This window comes from Sceloporus occidentalis, unplaced genomic scaffold, assembly GCF_023333645.1.
Source record: "Sceloporus occidentalis isolate IW3139 unplaced genomic scaffold, rSceOcc1.0.p SCAF_10, whole genome shotgun sequence".
Taxonomy (NCBI): Eukaryota; Metazoa; Chordata; class Lepidosauria; order Squamata; family Phrynosomatidae; genus Sceloporus; species Sceloporus occidentalis.
In genome coordinates, this window is record NW_028316990.1 from 4,749,460 (window position 1) to 4,763,957 (window position 14,498).

The following is a 14,498-nucleotide window of genomic DNA, read 5'->3' on the forward strand; positions in this document are numbered from 1 at the left end:
TTTCTCTTTGGCAGAAGTGATTCCAAGAGGAGTGGGGGGTTTTGCTATGATTTTTCACACTTTGGAACTTGTTGAGACAATTTTGTCTATGCAAAAGGAAACATATTTGCACAGAAAAATGTAAAAAAAACCCCACTGGTTTCTGCACAATACAGTGGAGTCTCTTGTTCAGAACCCCCTCCCCCCCCCCCCCACTTTAGCAAAAGAACAATCTTCATGGCAGGTGACCAATGTCTATTTGGGGTGTCCTGATGTGTTGAGACACCCCTTCCCATTGAGGATGAGAACATTTGTATTCTTTGCATACCTACTACAGTCATTTTCTACACTGCATTACCACATACGTTGTCTTTCCAGGGGCATTTATTCCTGGCGTTTCTGTTCAGCCTGTGCTTATTCGGTACCCAAACAAACTGGTAAGTTGGTATTTTGTTTCCTCCCTCTTTAAAAATCAATCAAGCCTTTGTTTTAACATTCATCTCCCCACTTTACCCCATCTCTGGCCTTGTCTGTTTCACTCAATAGAGCTGAAAAGCATTGTGCCTTTCAATAAGGTTAGGGACCAGAGCAAAAAGCAGAAATTGTTGAGATGTGGCATCTGCATTGTTTTGCATTATATTATATTACTGTATAAACACAAATAAAAATGGGAATACAGGATGGTATATTATATGTAAGAGCCAGTGTGCATAGTGGTTTGAGTGTTGGACTGTGACTCTGGAGACCAGGGTTCAATTCCCCACTCAGCCATGAAACCCACTGGGTGACCTTGGGCAAGTCACATTCTCTCAGCCTTAGGGAAAGGGAATGGCAAACATCCTCTGACAAATCTTGCCAAGGAAACTCCATGATAGGTGTGCCTTGGGGTTGCCGTAAGTCGGAAATGACTTGAAAGTATACAACAGCCACAGGTATTATAAGCACATGGCAACACCACAAATGACCTCTACAGCCTACAGTACACTGAGTGAAGGAAAATCTGGTATCAAGTTGGGGAAAAAATGCTGTGTGTGGTCAGAAAAGCATCTTGCAAAGTGCCACCATCTTTTCACTGAATCTGTAATGTATACATGGTAGAAATAGTTTGTGATGTTCTCTTATACATATAGTACAGCACTGTATGGGTATTCATACTTATATTTGTGCTAATATTTATAGAAGGAGTGAGCCACATGTCAGTAAATGGATTCTGGTAATAATTTAACAGTGTTGAAAGAGTGGATCATTGGAAAGCAAGCCATCAAAATACGGGAAATCCCTGTATACTCCTTCTGCAGTAGCTACTTCACAGCTGAACCTCCTCAGATGGAGATTGTGTAGCCTCTGCATTGCACCTTATAGTATCTTTGCAACAGCCAACCTCTGTAGCCACACAGAGCCTGCCAGTAACAGACGTTTTGCTAATTATTGACCATCCACTTCTCTGCCTCAGCTAGTTGTAATTGTGTATTTTTTACTGTAGCAAATACTTGCTTTTTTCTTTTTACAATTCAGGACACAGTCACATGGACTTGGCAAGGCTACAGCTTGTAAGTGCCACCACCATCATGACCGATTTATTTTTCACAGGTAGCTGTTAATATCATTAGTTGTTAGGTTGGACTGTTTTATTCCAAGCACCTTCTAGTTTGCACTCTTAAGCCTGTTACAGACAGGCGTAAAGTACATCCTGGGGACATACTAGGCTTAGGGAAAGTGCGTGCCTTACACATGCACCTAACCCTAATACGTCCCCAGGACGTACAAAATGGTGGTGCCCGTTCCACATGGGGGCCACCATTACGACGTCACAAACGCACTGCCTCCAAACAGGGTGGCGTGGATGTGACGTCTTTGCGCCATGCGAGGGCACATAGAGCGCCCTTTCCGCGGTGCTAGAAGGAGCTCCAAAACCGAGCTCCTTCCATGATTTGCGTCGCTGGTGCAGCCTTTAGATGGCTGCACCAGCGACGCAAGGCAGGAAGGGGCTGAGTGGCCCCTTTCTCCTCCTCCCCACCACTGGCGGGTGTCCTTGGGGCATGAAGCCCCAAGGACACCCCTTTCCAGGCCGCGGGGAAGCAGCCTTTTGCCGCTTCCCCGTCTCCTGGAAAGCGGCGGATCAGGGCCCCAGAGGCTGCCGTTCTGGCAGCTGAGGCCCCGATCCAGCGGGGAAAGGAGCGCCTACAGGCCGCCCCAAATTCTGTTTTACTTTCTATGGGTCCTGGGGGAATTTTATCAGCTGGTAGAGGTATCCATTTCTACAACTATCACTTTGAGTTACAGGCAGATGAAAATGTTTTGTAATCTCTCTGAAGATGCAAAAAGCCATTTCCCGAAAAGCTGTAGGTGTTGTACTAAGAAATTACATGACAAAAAAAGCTTTTCTGTACCATAAATGGAATGTGGGGCAGGGGAGTCTATTGTGTTAGGAAAACACAATGTAGAAACAGCATCGTCTCTTGTCAGTTCACGGTGAGTTTACAAAACTTCCGCCATAGATTTTTGATCCTTTTGCATGACTTTCTGATTCCTTCCTCTTTGTGGTGTCTTTTCTAAAAACAGCTAAGGCAGTCAGATCTGTTTTTTGAGTGTCAAATAACACTGAAGAGGAGGATTTTGAACTCACGATAATCTTCACAGTTCATGTCTGTGTACACAATTTGCACAACTTTTTTTGCACGAAAAATATTTTTGCACAAAATTTTTGCAAAAGTAAATCCCAAACGGCAAATAGACTTTGAAAAAACCTTACTCCCCTCCTGGGACACATTTGCCAAAATAAGCCAGTATGAAGCAGAATGGAGAAGTGTAGAAGTATACTTCTTCTTTTGCTCACTACGCAAGAAAATAGCTCATACAGCCACAAAATAAGCATTTCTACAATAAGTGGTGGCTTAGTGGTTAAGACGCCAGTTCTGATGATCGGAAGATTGGAATGTTGGCAGTTTGAGGCTGGAGTGCTGCATGATGGGGTGAGCAACTATCACTAGTCCCAGCTTCTGCCAACCTAGCAGTTTGAAAGCATGCAAATGCAAGTAGATAAATAGGTACCACTTCTCAGTGGAAAGGTAAGAGCATTTGGTGCAGTCATGCCAGAGCAGTCCTTGGACAATGCTGGCTCTTCGGCTTAGAAGCAGAGATGAGTATCATCTCCTACATTCACTTATGACTAGACATTCATGGCAAGGGACTACCCTTTACCATCACACTATAGTAAAGTCACTTCGGGCTCTAGGCCTCATATTCATTTCCTATCTTGGTTTTTCTTTTGGGGTTCCTTAGTAGTCCATATGTCTCCCCACCCCCAAAGTTCTCAGGAGCAGAAAATGGGCTTCTTGACTTTAGATGCTACTTAAAATGGTGACTTATACAACTGGTCTGGCTTCAAAATGTGGTCAGTCAACACTGCTACATTTAGTGTCCCTTCACTCTTTGGGATGAGTGTAGCCTAGATTCAGGACCTATCCAGAGGACACAGCTAGGTTATTTGGAAAGAAGAGGGCTCACAAATGTAAGTGCATCCTTATTCACACTTGGTACATCAGGCCCAATTTCAGATGTATAACATCTTCCTCCCTCTCTGGAAAACTCTTAGGGATAGTCACTTTAAAATTGGGCTGATTCACCTAAGCTGAAGGAGGATGCACTCACCTTTTTTACCATTGCCCTTCCAGATAAGAATATACCTATGCCTTTAGCCAATTCTGTTTCTCCAGTCTTTGTTGAGTAAGTGTTATGGAGTAGGAAGTAGCAGAAGATTTGGTAGCAATATAAGAATTTCTTTGTGAAGCTTTTGTAGTGGTGGTGGTGGTTGCGGTGGGAGCAGAAAACAAAGCAGATCAAAGTTGCTTAAGTCTCATTGAAGGTTCGTAGTGGCTCCATACAGACTGCCAAAATAAAGCTGCTTTGGGTCACTTTGGAGGTATGCTGTTTAAATGATGCATGCATCCTAAGAGTCCGGAAGCTGTGCCAAAGCTGTCCTCCAGCCCTTAGGACTGGATCGTGGCTTTGGCATGGCTTTTGGACTCTTAGGACGCATGTATCATTTAAACAGCATACCTCCAAAGTGACTGAAAGCAGCTTTATTTTGACCTGTCTGTATAGGGCCTATGTATAGGGCCAGTGTTTGTTCAAAACCACTCTTGAAGCTCATTTTATCCAGTAACCAATGTGAACATTGTGCAGTCTCAGTTTAAGCCAATTCTGTGCTCTCTGTTCTTTGGACTACGATTGCACAAGGTACGGGTGGGAATCATGTGGTTGGTGGACCACGTCTGGCCCTTCCATGTTCAGGTGTGGTTCCCCTCTTTCCAGTAATATTAGGTCAAAAGATTACAGTGAAAAGTTAACTCCGCAGCCTTTCACATCACCTTTTTGCTGGTTGGTGAAGGTGAACTTCGCAGGAAAGTTGGCTGACAGAGGAGCATTGTCTACTTTAGGAGTCTCCCTGTGTCATTTTAGAAGCTTGGAAGGTCAATGTTGTAAATCTCACAGGACATCTCCATGAATATATATGGAAGGGTTCCCACTGCAGAAGATAATTTCCCCAATATGTCGAAAATGTTAGGGAGGTGTGTGATGACACTGTAGGAAAGTATTTGGTTATTTATATTGGCGGAATAAATATTGGCCCTGAGCATATGTCTATTGAAGTAAAATAAATATGTTGGGACTTGCTAGTTACACAAGAAGAACCTTTTACATATAATGGTTTCTGGATGTTTATACAGAGATAGGTCAGCAGAGAAATCATAACTTAGGTGACAAAGTACCTAGAGCTGCATTCAGTGATTATGGTTGTATGCTAGAAGTAAGAATAGGAAGAATATTTGAACATATATATTAAAGAATGTGTTCCTCAAATATTAGTAAGCCCCGATGAGTTTACTAGATTGGCAAGACACTTTGCAATTCTGGACATATTCTGCACAAAATTCACATCTTTTTGGCATAGAAACCAGCATTTTATGCACAGAAAATAGTGCTTTACATGAGGTAAATATCTTTTTTCTATATAGAAAATGCTGTTTCATACACAGAAAATGTTGTTGTTGTTGTTGTTGTTTTAAAAAAGTGAAATTTGCACAGAATAACTCAAACTGCGAATTTCTTGCAACAAGAAGAAAATTGCTTAAAATGTGGGTGTAGTCACACTGCAGAAATAAAAACAGTTTGACCCCCAACTGCCACAAATCCTGGGATTTTTAGTTTGGTGATTTATCCAGTCTGGTCTGTCAGAGAGATCGTGTGAATCACCAAACTACAAATCCTACAATTTTGTAGGGCAGAGTCATGGCACTTAAAGTATGTGTTTTAATTCTGCAGCGTGGCTACACCCTCATGAGTCACAGCTTCCTTCAAGAATGAAATCAATAAAGAATTGCATGCCTAGCATTATGAACCTTTGCATGTTTCTAGACAAAGTGAGGGGCAACAGCCACTTGAAGAAGAAACAGGGAGGAAATAGAGCCCCAAACTAACGTTCTACATATCAGTAGGTTGCTCTTTCAGCATAAAAAAGGAGGAAGGAAGGGAGAGCAGAGAAAAGGAAATGTGGCAGCACCTTTAAGGCTAACTGGTTTTTATTTTCACATGAGCTTTTGTGGATCCGAATCTTCTTTTTTGGATGCATCTAAAGAAGTGTGTTTATATCCACGAAAGTTCATACAAAAATAAAAAACAGTCTTAAAAGTGCTGCCATGTTTCCTTCCTCTTCCTTTCCCCCCCCCCTTCCTCCTTTTTATGGGTGACAATGAGTATTACTTGGAGATGGCTCTGTTTTCACTTCACAGCCATGATTTGAAGTGATTTTAAACCTAACACTTCTCTTTTAGCCCGCATGCACACACACGCACCCATCTGTTGATTGGAGAAAATAGTAAAGAGCCTACTTTGCAAGGTTGTTGTAAAGGTTGCTTAAGAGATGGATGTAAAAGGCATCAGGGTAAGAAATGGTTATTATTACATGTAACCCTTAAAATTTAGATTGATGTGTGAGACAGGATACTTAGATGCAACCCAACTGGTTGATTTTAATAAACATTTGCTTAATACCAACCTTATTAAAAATCTTTTCCAGCACAGAGGCATTAGTCCTTACTCTCTCCCAGCTTGTTACAAAGGTTGAAGTGGAGGTAGGTACCTGAGAAATCATGCTGTTAAACCTTAAACTGACTATTAAACTGACGTACAGTAGTAGTAAACTGACTTAACCTGACTTACTTTAGAAATGTTTTAGTATATGCTGATTTAGGTCTGAATCCTGTTGGTAATCCAAATTACAGTAGATTGAAGTACACCCATTAGATCAAGAAGAGTGATATAGTTTATATAATGAATTCATTCTTCAAAATGTGTACTGTAGTTGAGAATAGAGTCTCAATTGCAAAGCCCAATCTCGTTGTGGATTGAGAGAGAATAAAGTGTAGTGGTTTGAGTGTTGGTCTAGGACTTCAGAAGACCAAGGTTGAACTCCTTATTCATCCCCTTTCAGCCATTGGCAAGTCACACTCTCTCAGACTTAGAGGGAGTCAGTGGCACACCTCCTGCAGAAACCCTGCGAAGAAAACCCTAGAATAGGATTGTCATGGTCTGTGGTTGACTTGAAGGTATTTAACAAGAAAAAGTGCACTCCAACAAGTGCCAATCCTGTAAGAAGGTGAGAGTGGTAGTCAATCCATTACAAAAACAAAAGACTATCAAGAATTAATTGAAAGTTCAGCTGCTCCAAACACTAAGTAAGCTACCCAGTTTGACTTCTATTGGTTTCATTTTTCAAAAACTAAAAAAAATCATCATCTAATATTATCTTTAACATTATCAGTAAACTAACCGGTTACATCCTGTCCTCCACTTGCAAAGGAGCCTGTGTATTTGACACAGGATGGAGGCCATTCTGAGTTGGAAGTGGAGTTTCATAGTTTTTTCCCATTCTGAGTAAGCCTAGGACCTACACAAGACAAAACTTAACACTAATGCTCAATTTAGGAAGTGGGAAAGCAGAAGACAACATTGCGGATGGGTTGATTCAAGCAAGGAAGCCATGGCCCTGAGTTTTTAAGACCCGAGCAGGGCTGTTGGTGACTCGAATTCTTGCGGGTCTCTCATAAGATCACCATACGTTAAAGCCAACTTGATGGCAAATCACCACCACAACATTAACCCTTCCCTCTTCCATGGCATCTCAAGGTCTACATGGTTCTAACATTACCTTTCTGTTTGCATGCTTTAAAAAACTCCCTGATTTTAAGTCCTCATGAAGATCTTTCTCTGTGTAGAAATCAATAACTCAATACACATTCTGTCATAATTTTGTTTTTCTTTGTGTGCTTGTTCTCATCCTTATATTGTTCATAAAGAGTCCTTGCTCCACAAGTGAAACACATTAATATTACTCTTCTGAGATAAATAAACGGAGGGGAGGAATCTAGTAGCAGCGTTAGGATTAACTGATGTTGTTTTAGCCTGAGCTGTCATGGATTTCAATCCATTTTTTCAGATGTAGAGGATAGCCTTTCTCTTAGAAATCCTTTTCAAAAGGTTTCCTTTACTTTTAAGCATGTGGTGCCATCAAGTGGCTAAAATGTTGAACATCCCTGGCTGATAAGTTTAACAGCCACTGTATCTGGTGCTGCATTTTTCTGCTGCTGCCACTGGAGTACCATTGAGATAACACACCAAGTGGTTGCTAACCAGAAGAGATGGAATTGTATCTTTTTATTCTTCTCATCCCTGAAAAAGGAAGGGGGGGGGGGTTGGAAATGTTGTTATTTTTGCTCTTCTTTAGAGAATTCAAAGATATAGCCCTATTAGTCTGGAAAATCAGTATGCAAAGGGACCTTATAGGACTTTTGAGTGAAATAGTTCAACTTGGTTGCCCCTGACAGACAAGCAAACCAGTCCTGACCAATTCCCAAAGACGAAGGGCTATATAACAGCTGGCTTTCTCTCCCTACCTCTTCTTGCAGTTAGTGATGTGAACTATAAAACTAATATTTTATGGCCTCTGTTTATCTCTAGAACAAAGATACCCTCCATAGCCTAGAGGAATAATTCAAATTGCCTTAACTGAGAATCACGCAGCTAAACTGAATGGCTGAGGCACTGTTACTTTTATTATTTAAGCAAAACAAAAATGCACTCAGCATCGAATTTCTCACTGAAGATCTTGCCTCATTTCTTCTTTTGCAAATGAAGTGACTGCAAATTGTCACACCTTAGTCAAGCAGGTGCCAAAGGCCAGAGTTCATAAATACTTGAGCCGAGATAGCCCAAAATCCTGCATGTTTAACAAACAGCAACAAGCTTTCATCCTGTCCACAGTGTGTCCAAATACTCTGTTCTTGAATGTCTCTGGGTTGCTCCAGCTCGCTAAAAACATTTGTCGTTTTCCTCTCCAGTTTCTCCCTGTCCACGTTCCAACCGAGGAAGAGAAGAAAGATCCGATACTATTTGCCAACAGAGTCCGTAGCAAAATGGCAAGGTGAGGGTTGGCACTTGTTTGGGTGGGAGTGGGCCCACGCGTTTGTAAAATTATTTGTGGGACTTAAAATACATTGGGCACAATCTGCTTCAGCATTCCCATGGCATCTCTGTCAAATGTGTGGTGGCCAGTGGGTACCACACAGACTTCCATCACCACCCATTTGTAGAGCCTCTAAAGCTCACACTAAGATAAAAACCAGCCGGTCTTAAAGAGGCTGTTACATTTCTTTTTTTCCACCTCCCCTTCCTTCTTGTTATGTGCAAGGGACTAACATGGCTGTTTCTTTGAAAGCATCCAAAAAATAAGCCTGTCTTTTCTTTCACTAGCAGCATATGTCTCTGTATGTCTTTGAAACTGCAGTGCTTTGGGTGTACCTGTTACAGACCATACGTATGAAGACTGCAGGTTGATGATCTCTGCAGGGCGGTTGACATTGCCTATGGAAGCCGGCTTGGTAGAATTCACGAAAATCAGCAAGAAGCTGAAGTAAGTGGCTTGCCTTGCTGTGATGGCAGATGTGATGATGGTCATATGCCGAATGTTTCTCCTTCTAATGACGTATCTGAGTAGGGGATAGTTTCCAAGTAAATGCACAAATGCTTTCAATCACAGTAGAAACACTGACCAGAAGGAGGTCGCTGTATGTCAGAAACAACTTGAGGGTAAACATCACCAACACCACACAAGTTACTTTTCCAATGAAATGTGAGCACAGGCTGGTTACTTTGAAAAGTAAAAAGTTACACATAACTCCATTACTTGTAATTATTTGCTTTTAGGCTCTGTATGGAGCATGCAATATTGAGCTTAATGGACCAGGGGTATCTGGCAGGTTTCTCCATCCTGATGTACACTCTGAGTGGATGCATCTCCCATCATTCCCAGACTGTCCAGTACTGGGCTAGAGATGGTGGGAACTGCAGTCCAGTTCACTTAAAGAGTATGCTGGGTGGGGGACCTGAGATCCTTTGCAAGTGTAAAAAAAAGTAATGCAGTGTATGTCTGTATTCTCCATTAGATCTGTGATGGCTTTGGTCTGTTAACATTATTCTGTGCTGTCCTCATCTTGCAAGTGTGTTAGGACGGCTTACAAAATTTCAAAATTCAACAAAACAGATTTTGAAACAAAATGAAAACAGATTTTGAAATATACAGACATGGCAAAATCTGAAACACACTGTTGAAAGCAGCAGCTAAGTTAATTCAGATGGTTATGGCCTAGGAAAATGTGATTTGAGGGAATGGAAGGGGAGGAAAAGGATTCTGTCTAAACATTAGAGTTGGAGGGGGGGACGTAGACTCTTTGGAGGTCTTTAAAAACTGGTTGGCTAGGCATTTGTAGGAGTGCTTTAATTATGTGTTCCTGAACGTAAGGGGGTTAGACTAGATGGTATTTATGGTCCCTTCCAACTCAAGACTCTATGATTCTATATCAAATGGGATTAAAATGGTTGTGACTGTTTACCCTATCCTTTTTTAATAGTCTGAAATGGGACAATATCAGAGAGCAGTTGGATCAGTTTGCTGCCATTGCCAATGCCTCTAAAGGCGGCAGGATTGGAATCGAGGAGTTTGCCAACTACTTGAAGCTGCCAGTCTCTGACCTTCTCCATGAGCTGTTTGCCCTTTTCGACAGAGTAAGTGCCCCCTTTCCCTGCTTGAAATGAAAGCGCCATTATAATTGTTTCCAGAAGCGAAAGCTTGTGACTTGAATCACATGAAAACAAAACACAGGCTTTCTCATTGATCATGAAATGGACAAGAGGAGAGATTGTAGGTTGGGGAATGAGGAAGAGGGGATGAGGAATGTCAAGCATTGAAAACGAAAAAAAGATATGCTTGGGGCTGCTCAGAAAAGGCTTTGTGACTTTAATGTTGCAGAGGGAAGTTTCCATCTTGGCTCGCCTGCAGCCAAGAGGGTGGAGCCCATCCTGCCTCCACAATAGTTTCCAGCTGTGCCGATGACGTGTCTGGGCACAGTGGTTTGCAATTGCCTTTGGCAGCTGCGTTGTTTTTGCAGCACACACCCAGCAGCTCTGCTCTTTTCAGAAGGCATCGGAGCCGGTGGAAGACATTTGAGTCTCTCTGAACCTTCACCATGTTCCTAGCTCAGGCTCTGCTGGATGCTGCCACTGGTGGTGGGTCTGGGTCTTCTGGAAGCGGGGGCAGTGCTATAGCTGCTGCTGGGGGGGCTCTCATGAGAAGCCTTGGTGGGGGCAGCGGAGGCGGCAAGAGTGCAGGTGGTGCCCTCCTTAAAAGCATTGGAGGGGCTGGTGGTGGTGGTGGGGCCAGCGGGGCCTTGATGAAAGGCCTTGGAGGACTCTTGTCAGGAGGCGGAGGTGGCGGTGGTGGGAAAGCAGGAAATGTCATGGGGCTCATTGGAGGCCTTGTGAACATCATCAGTGAAGCAGCAGCTCAGTACACCCCTCAGCCGCCCCCACCATCCCGAAGCCATTTTGCCAACGTGGAGGCCAATGAGAGCGAAGAGCTTCGCCAGTTCCGGCGGCTCTTCGCCCAACTGGCCGGTGATGACATGGCAGTGTGTCCCACCGAACTGATGAACATCCTGAACAAGGTGATGGCCCGCCACCAAGACCTGAAGTCAGAAGGTTTCAGCCTGGACACTTGTCGGAGCATGGTGTCGGTCATGGACAGTGACACCACGGGCAGGCTGGATTTCTACCAGTTCCATTACTTGTGGAACAACATCAAGAAATGGCAGAGCGTCTACAAACAGCATGTCTCGCAATCCTCAGGGACCATCGAGATGGCACGGCTTCCCGCTGCTTTCAAGGCCGCAGGTTTCAACCTGCATGAGCAGCTCTACGTATTGATGATCCGCCGGTATGCCAATGAAGATGGCACCATGGATTTCAACAACTTCATCAGCTGCCTCGTACGTATGGATGGCATGTTCCGCGCCTTCAAAGCCCTGGACAGAGATGGAGATGGGAAAGTCCAGATGAATCTCCAAGACTGGCTTCAACTAACTATGTACTCCTGAACTGAATTTAATGGAGAGGGAAGAATGAATAGAAGGCCATGCTGCTTATTTCACTTTGAGGATTGTTGCAAGTGATATTGTTTTAGCTAAATGCTTCTTTCAAGACGCAAGGCCAACTCCCTGGCTTTTGCTACATTTTTAGATTGCTTTGCTCGGGAGGCAGGGAGTTGTAAAACTGTTTTAGCACTGCTTAGCATTTCTTCTTGGAGCTTTCTCTCTGCAGTATGTGCCCAATAGCTGGATATTCCTTCCTTGGAGTATGGAACCAGGGGAAAGTTAGCATGTATATATTTTGTAGTTACATCTCTTTATCATTTCAGGGACATATTTATGATTTTGTGTGCATGCCTGGCCTATGCAATTGTGTACAATTAAGTATATATATTAGAATTGTCAAAGCCATGTTGAAATTTGTTGAGCGCATGGGCAAAATGCAGTCAAAGGACGTCTCAGACCCTTTACAACTTCCTGGATTGCCTACTCCCCCAAAGCTGTCTTGACCATTCATCTTTTATATCAGTTGCCGGCTTGCAGCTTGCAGGCATTATTACACTGCTTAAAATAAAAAAGATCCATTTATTTAAAAAATATAACAAGACAGAAGTGGATTTGATGTCCATTTATGGGATCTGTTGTTATTTTGGCAGACTGTGAGGCCCTGGGACCATGCCAGGAGTCCCTGACTAAGGATGTTATTCTTCACTAAGGCAGCTGGTGCACTCCAGAAATAAAGCAGTTTGACACTACCTTAGCTGCCATGACTCAGTGCTGTGGGATACTGGGATTTGTAGTTCTGTGAGATATTCAGCCTTCCCTGTCAGATTGCTCTGGTGCCTCCACCACGCTACAAATCCCAGATTTCCATAGCAGTTATGGCAGTTAAAGTGGTATCTGACATCTTTTTCTGCAGTGTGGCAGCACTCCAAATTTCATCTTGAAGGATTCAAGAAGTAATTTTAACAGTCTTCTTCCCACTTCAAGAAGCTCTTTGAAAAACCATACCGTTTACAAAGCCTATTTGCAGTTCAGGGCTTATTGTGCGCAAAATTCACATGTGGTTGTTTTGCATAGAAAATAGCAACACTTTCCATCTAGAAAACAGCATCTTGTGCTGGAAATAAAATTCCAAGGCAGAAATATTATTTCCCGCACAGAAAATGCTGGGTTTTTTTGCAAAAAAACCACCACCCAACAACCATGTGGTTGAAACCTCAGCTCCTAGAGCCCACTTGGGTCTTTCCAAGCACCCAGTTGGGCCCACTGGAGTTATTCCTAATCTTCTGTTTTCCCAATTTTTGTATGTGTTTTCCCCCCCTTCCCATCCTAAAAAATTAAGCTGCCTTTCCAAGGGTGGGTAGAGCAAAAACTATGCTGGCATTTTTTGGTTGCATTCTTTGGCTGTGGGCCTCACCCATCACTGGAATGCAGCCCTGAGAACTTCTCTGATATTAAATTCAGCTCTTCTGATGGCAGAAATTCCCCACCCTTGCTTGACAATGAGGGATGAGATTTCTTGGCACTTTCGCACTTACTTTGTCCCTTTCCAGATACTTGGTCCAGGTTTTTTAAGAGCTTGAGCAGAACAGCTAGTTGTCTCTTCTTCTTATCAATCCTCCCCCGTCTCCTCAGTTTGCCAGCCGTGCATTTTGTAAGTCCTGCAAACTCACAGATCCTTTTTCGGGGTGTTCTGTTTCCTAAATGTTTTGTATCAGATTTCAAGTTTGTATACTTGTGTATATAGGGATCCTTTATTTTAGAGTGCCTCTGTTTCACTTAGGTATGGAAAGAAATTTTCCTGGACTAGCCAGTCTTGACAACAGGTCCAATTTCACACCTCTTGAGATTTGTTGCAGGAAAATGTGCACAGCATCTCCAACATTTGCAATACTATTGGCACATTTCTTTTTCAAGAAATAAGGTGCACACCAATCAATGCACATATCTTGAAATGTGCATGGCTAAGACATGCATAATTAAACAACATATGCAATGAAATGTTTTCAACATCACTTTCAGCCACTGATCTGTGCAATTTGGGGCTTTTTAGGGGGACAATTAGGGTCTCTCTGGGGCATTAGGAGAAGCAAAATCCCAAATGTTCAGAAGGTTTCAGTGGTTTTCAGCTCTTTTTGCCAAAAAAATTATCCCCAAAGCAGTCTGAATAAAGAAAATAAATGTGGTCTAGGGACTTTGGGAGTCTTCATGGTTGCGCTTAGGGATTCCCAAAGGCTGTGTGCTTCTTCTGGGCCTAAAATGGCTTGGGAAACACACTTTGCCCACCCCTGTACAAACTGAATAAGAGATATTCTGCCTTTTTCTTTGGTATTAAACAACATTCTGTTTTAACCTCAGGGCATGTTTGAATTTCAAGCAAGCCCGAGCAAAAAAATTAAAATAAAAATTGATCTTCTCTTTGTTTCAAAGCGTGAATGTGCAAAGGAGGGGAAAATAAACTCAGATCCTAACAAATTGAAATTGCTGTCATTTCTTTGATCAGGTTGTAGCTTGGCATGGTTGGCTGTGGGGGAAGGAGAAACATATTTTGCATTGATCAACTTGAAAACGGCTGAAGTGTTTGCAAAATAAATCCTGCATACAGAAGGGGTAAACTGAACTCTGTTAGAGCCCTGAGGGATAATGTACTCCTTCCACAAGCTTAAATTAATACTCCTTGCAGCTAAAAAAAGAACTAGCACAGCAGACTGGGACATCTCCTCTCTTTCTGCCCTCTGAATTTTGGATTTGCACATACATAGTGCTTGGATTACAACACCCCTGCTGGCTGGGAGAAGCTGAAATCCTACTCCCAAAAAGTTACTTTTTGGGGGTCTGGATTTGGTACTGAGGAACACTCAAACATTTCATCTCCTCCTATAGCTCAGATTGGTGCCATCCATTTGTTTGTCTACTTCTGCTGTGTGTGACTCTAACAAAGAGAGCATTAGGTGTCGATAAATGGAGGGTACTGGGGTAATCGATAGTGAATGAAACCCCTACTTATAGGCATGGGAAACTAATGAATATTAGGTG

The 14,498-nt window shown here is 42.7% G+C and overlaps 2 protein-coding genes across 2 annotated transcripts in view; both read left to right on the forward strand.

The window, feature by feature from the left end:
• Positions 1-14,498, forward strand: part of LOC149305756 (lysophosphatidylcholine acyltransferase 2-like) — a 39,588-nt gene that overhangs the window by 16,873 nt on the left and 8,217 nt on the right. Inside the window, exons 6-11 of the mRNA XM_089539690.1 lie at positions 358-416; positions 1,495-1,529; positions 6,059-6,113; positions 8,379-8,461; positions 8,825-8,950; positions 9,948-10,101. Of these exons, the coding sequence (XP_089395816.1) occupies positions 358-416; positions 1,495-1,529; positions 6,059-6,113; positions 8,379-8,461; positions 8,825-8,950; positions 9,948-10,101 (512 nt within the window). The remainder of the gene's footprint in view (positions 1-357; positions 417-1,494; positions 1,530-6,058; positions 6,114-8,378; positions 8,462-8,824; positions 8,951-9,947; positions 10,102-14,498) is intronic.
• Positions 10,515-13,943, forward strand: LOC149305757 (calpain small subunit 2-like). Its single transcript, XM_089539691.1, has one exon. The coding sequence runs from the start codon at positions 10,563-10,565 to the stop codon at positions 11,466-11,468; it is 906 nt and encodes a 301-aa protein (XP_089395817.1). The 5' UTR covers positions 10,515-10,562; the 3' UTR covers positions 11,469-13,943.

Excerpts from the sequence above, each read along its gene's own strand:
- LOC149305757 (XM_089539691.1), top strand. The coding sequence starts at position 10,563 with ATGTTCCTAGCTCAGGCTCTGCTGGATGCTGCCACTGGTGGTGGGTCT.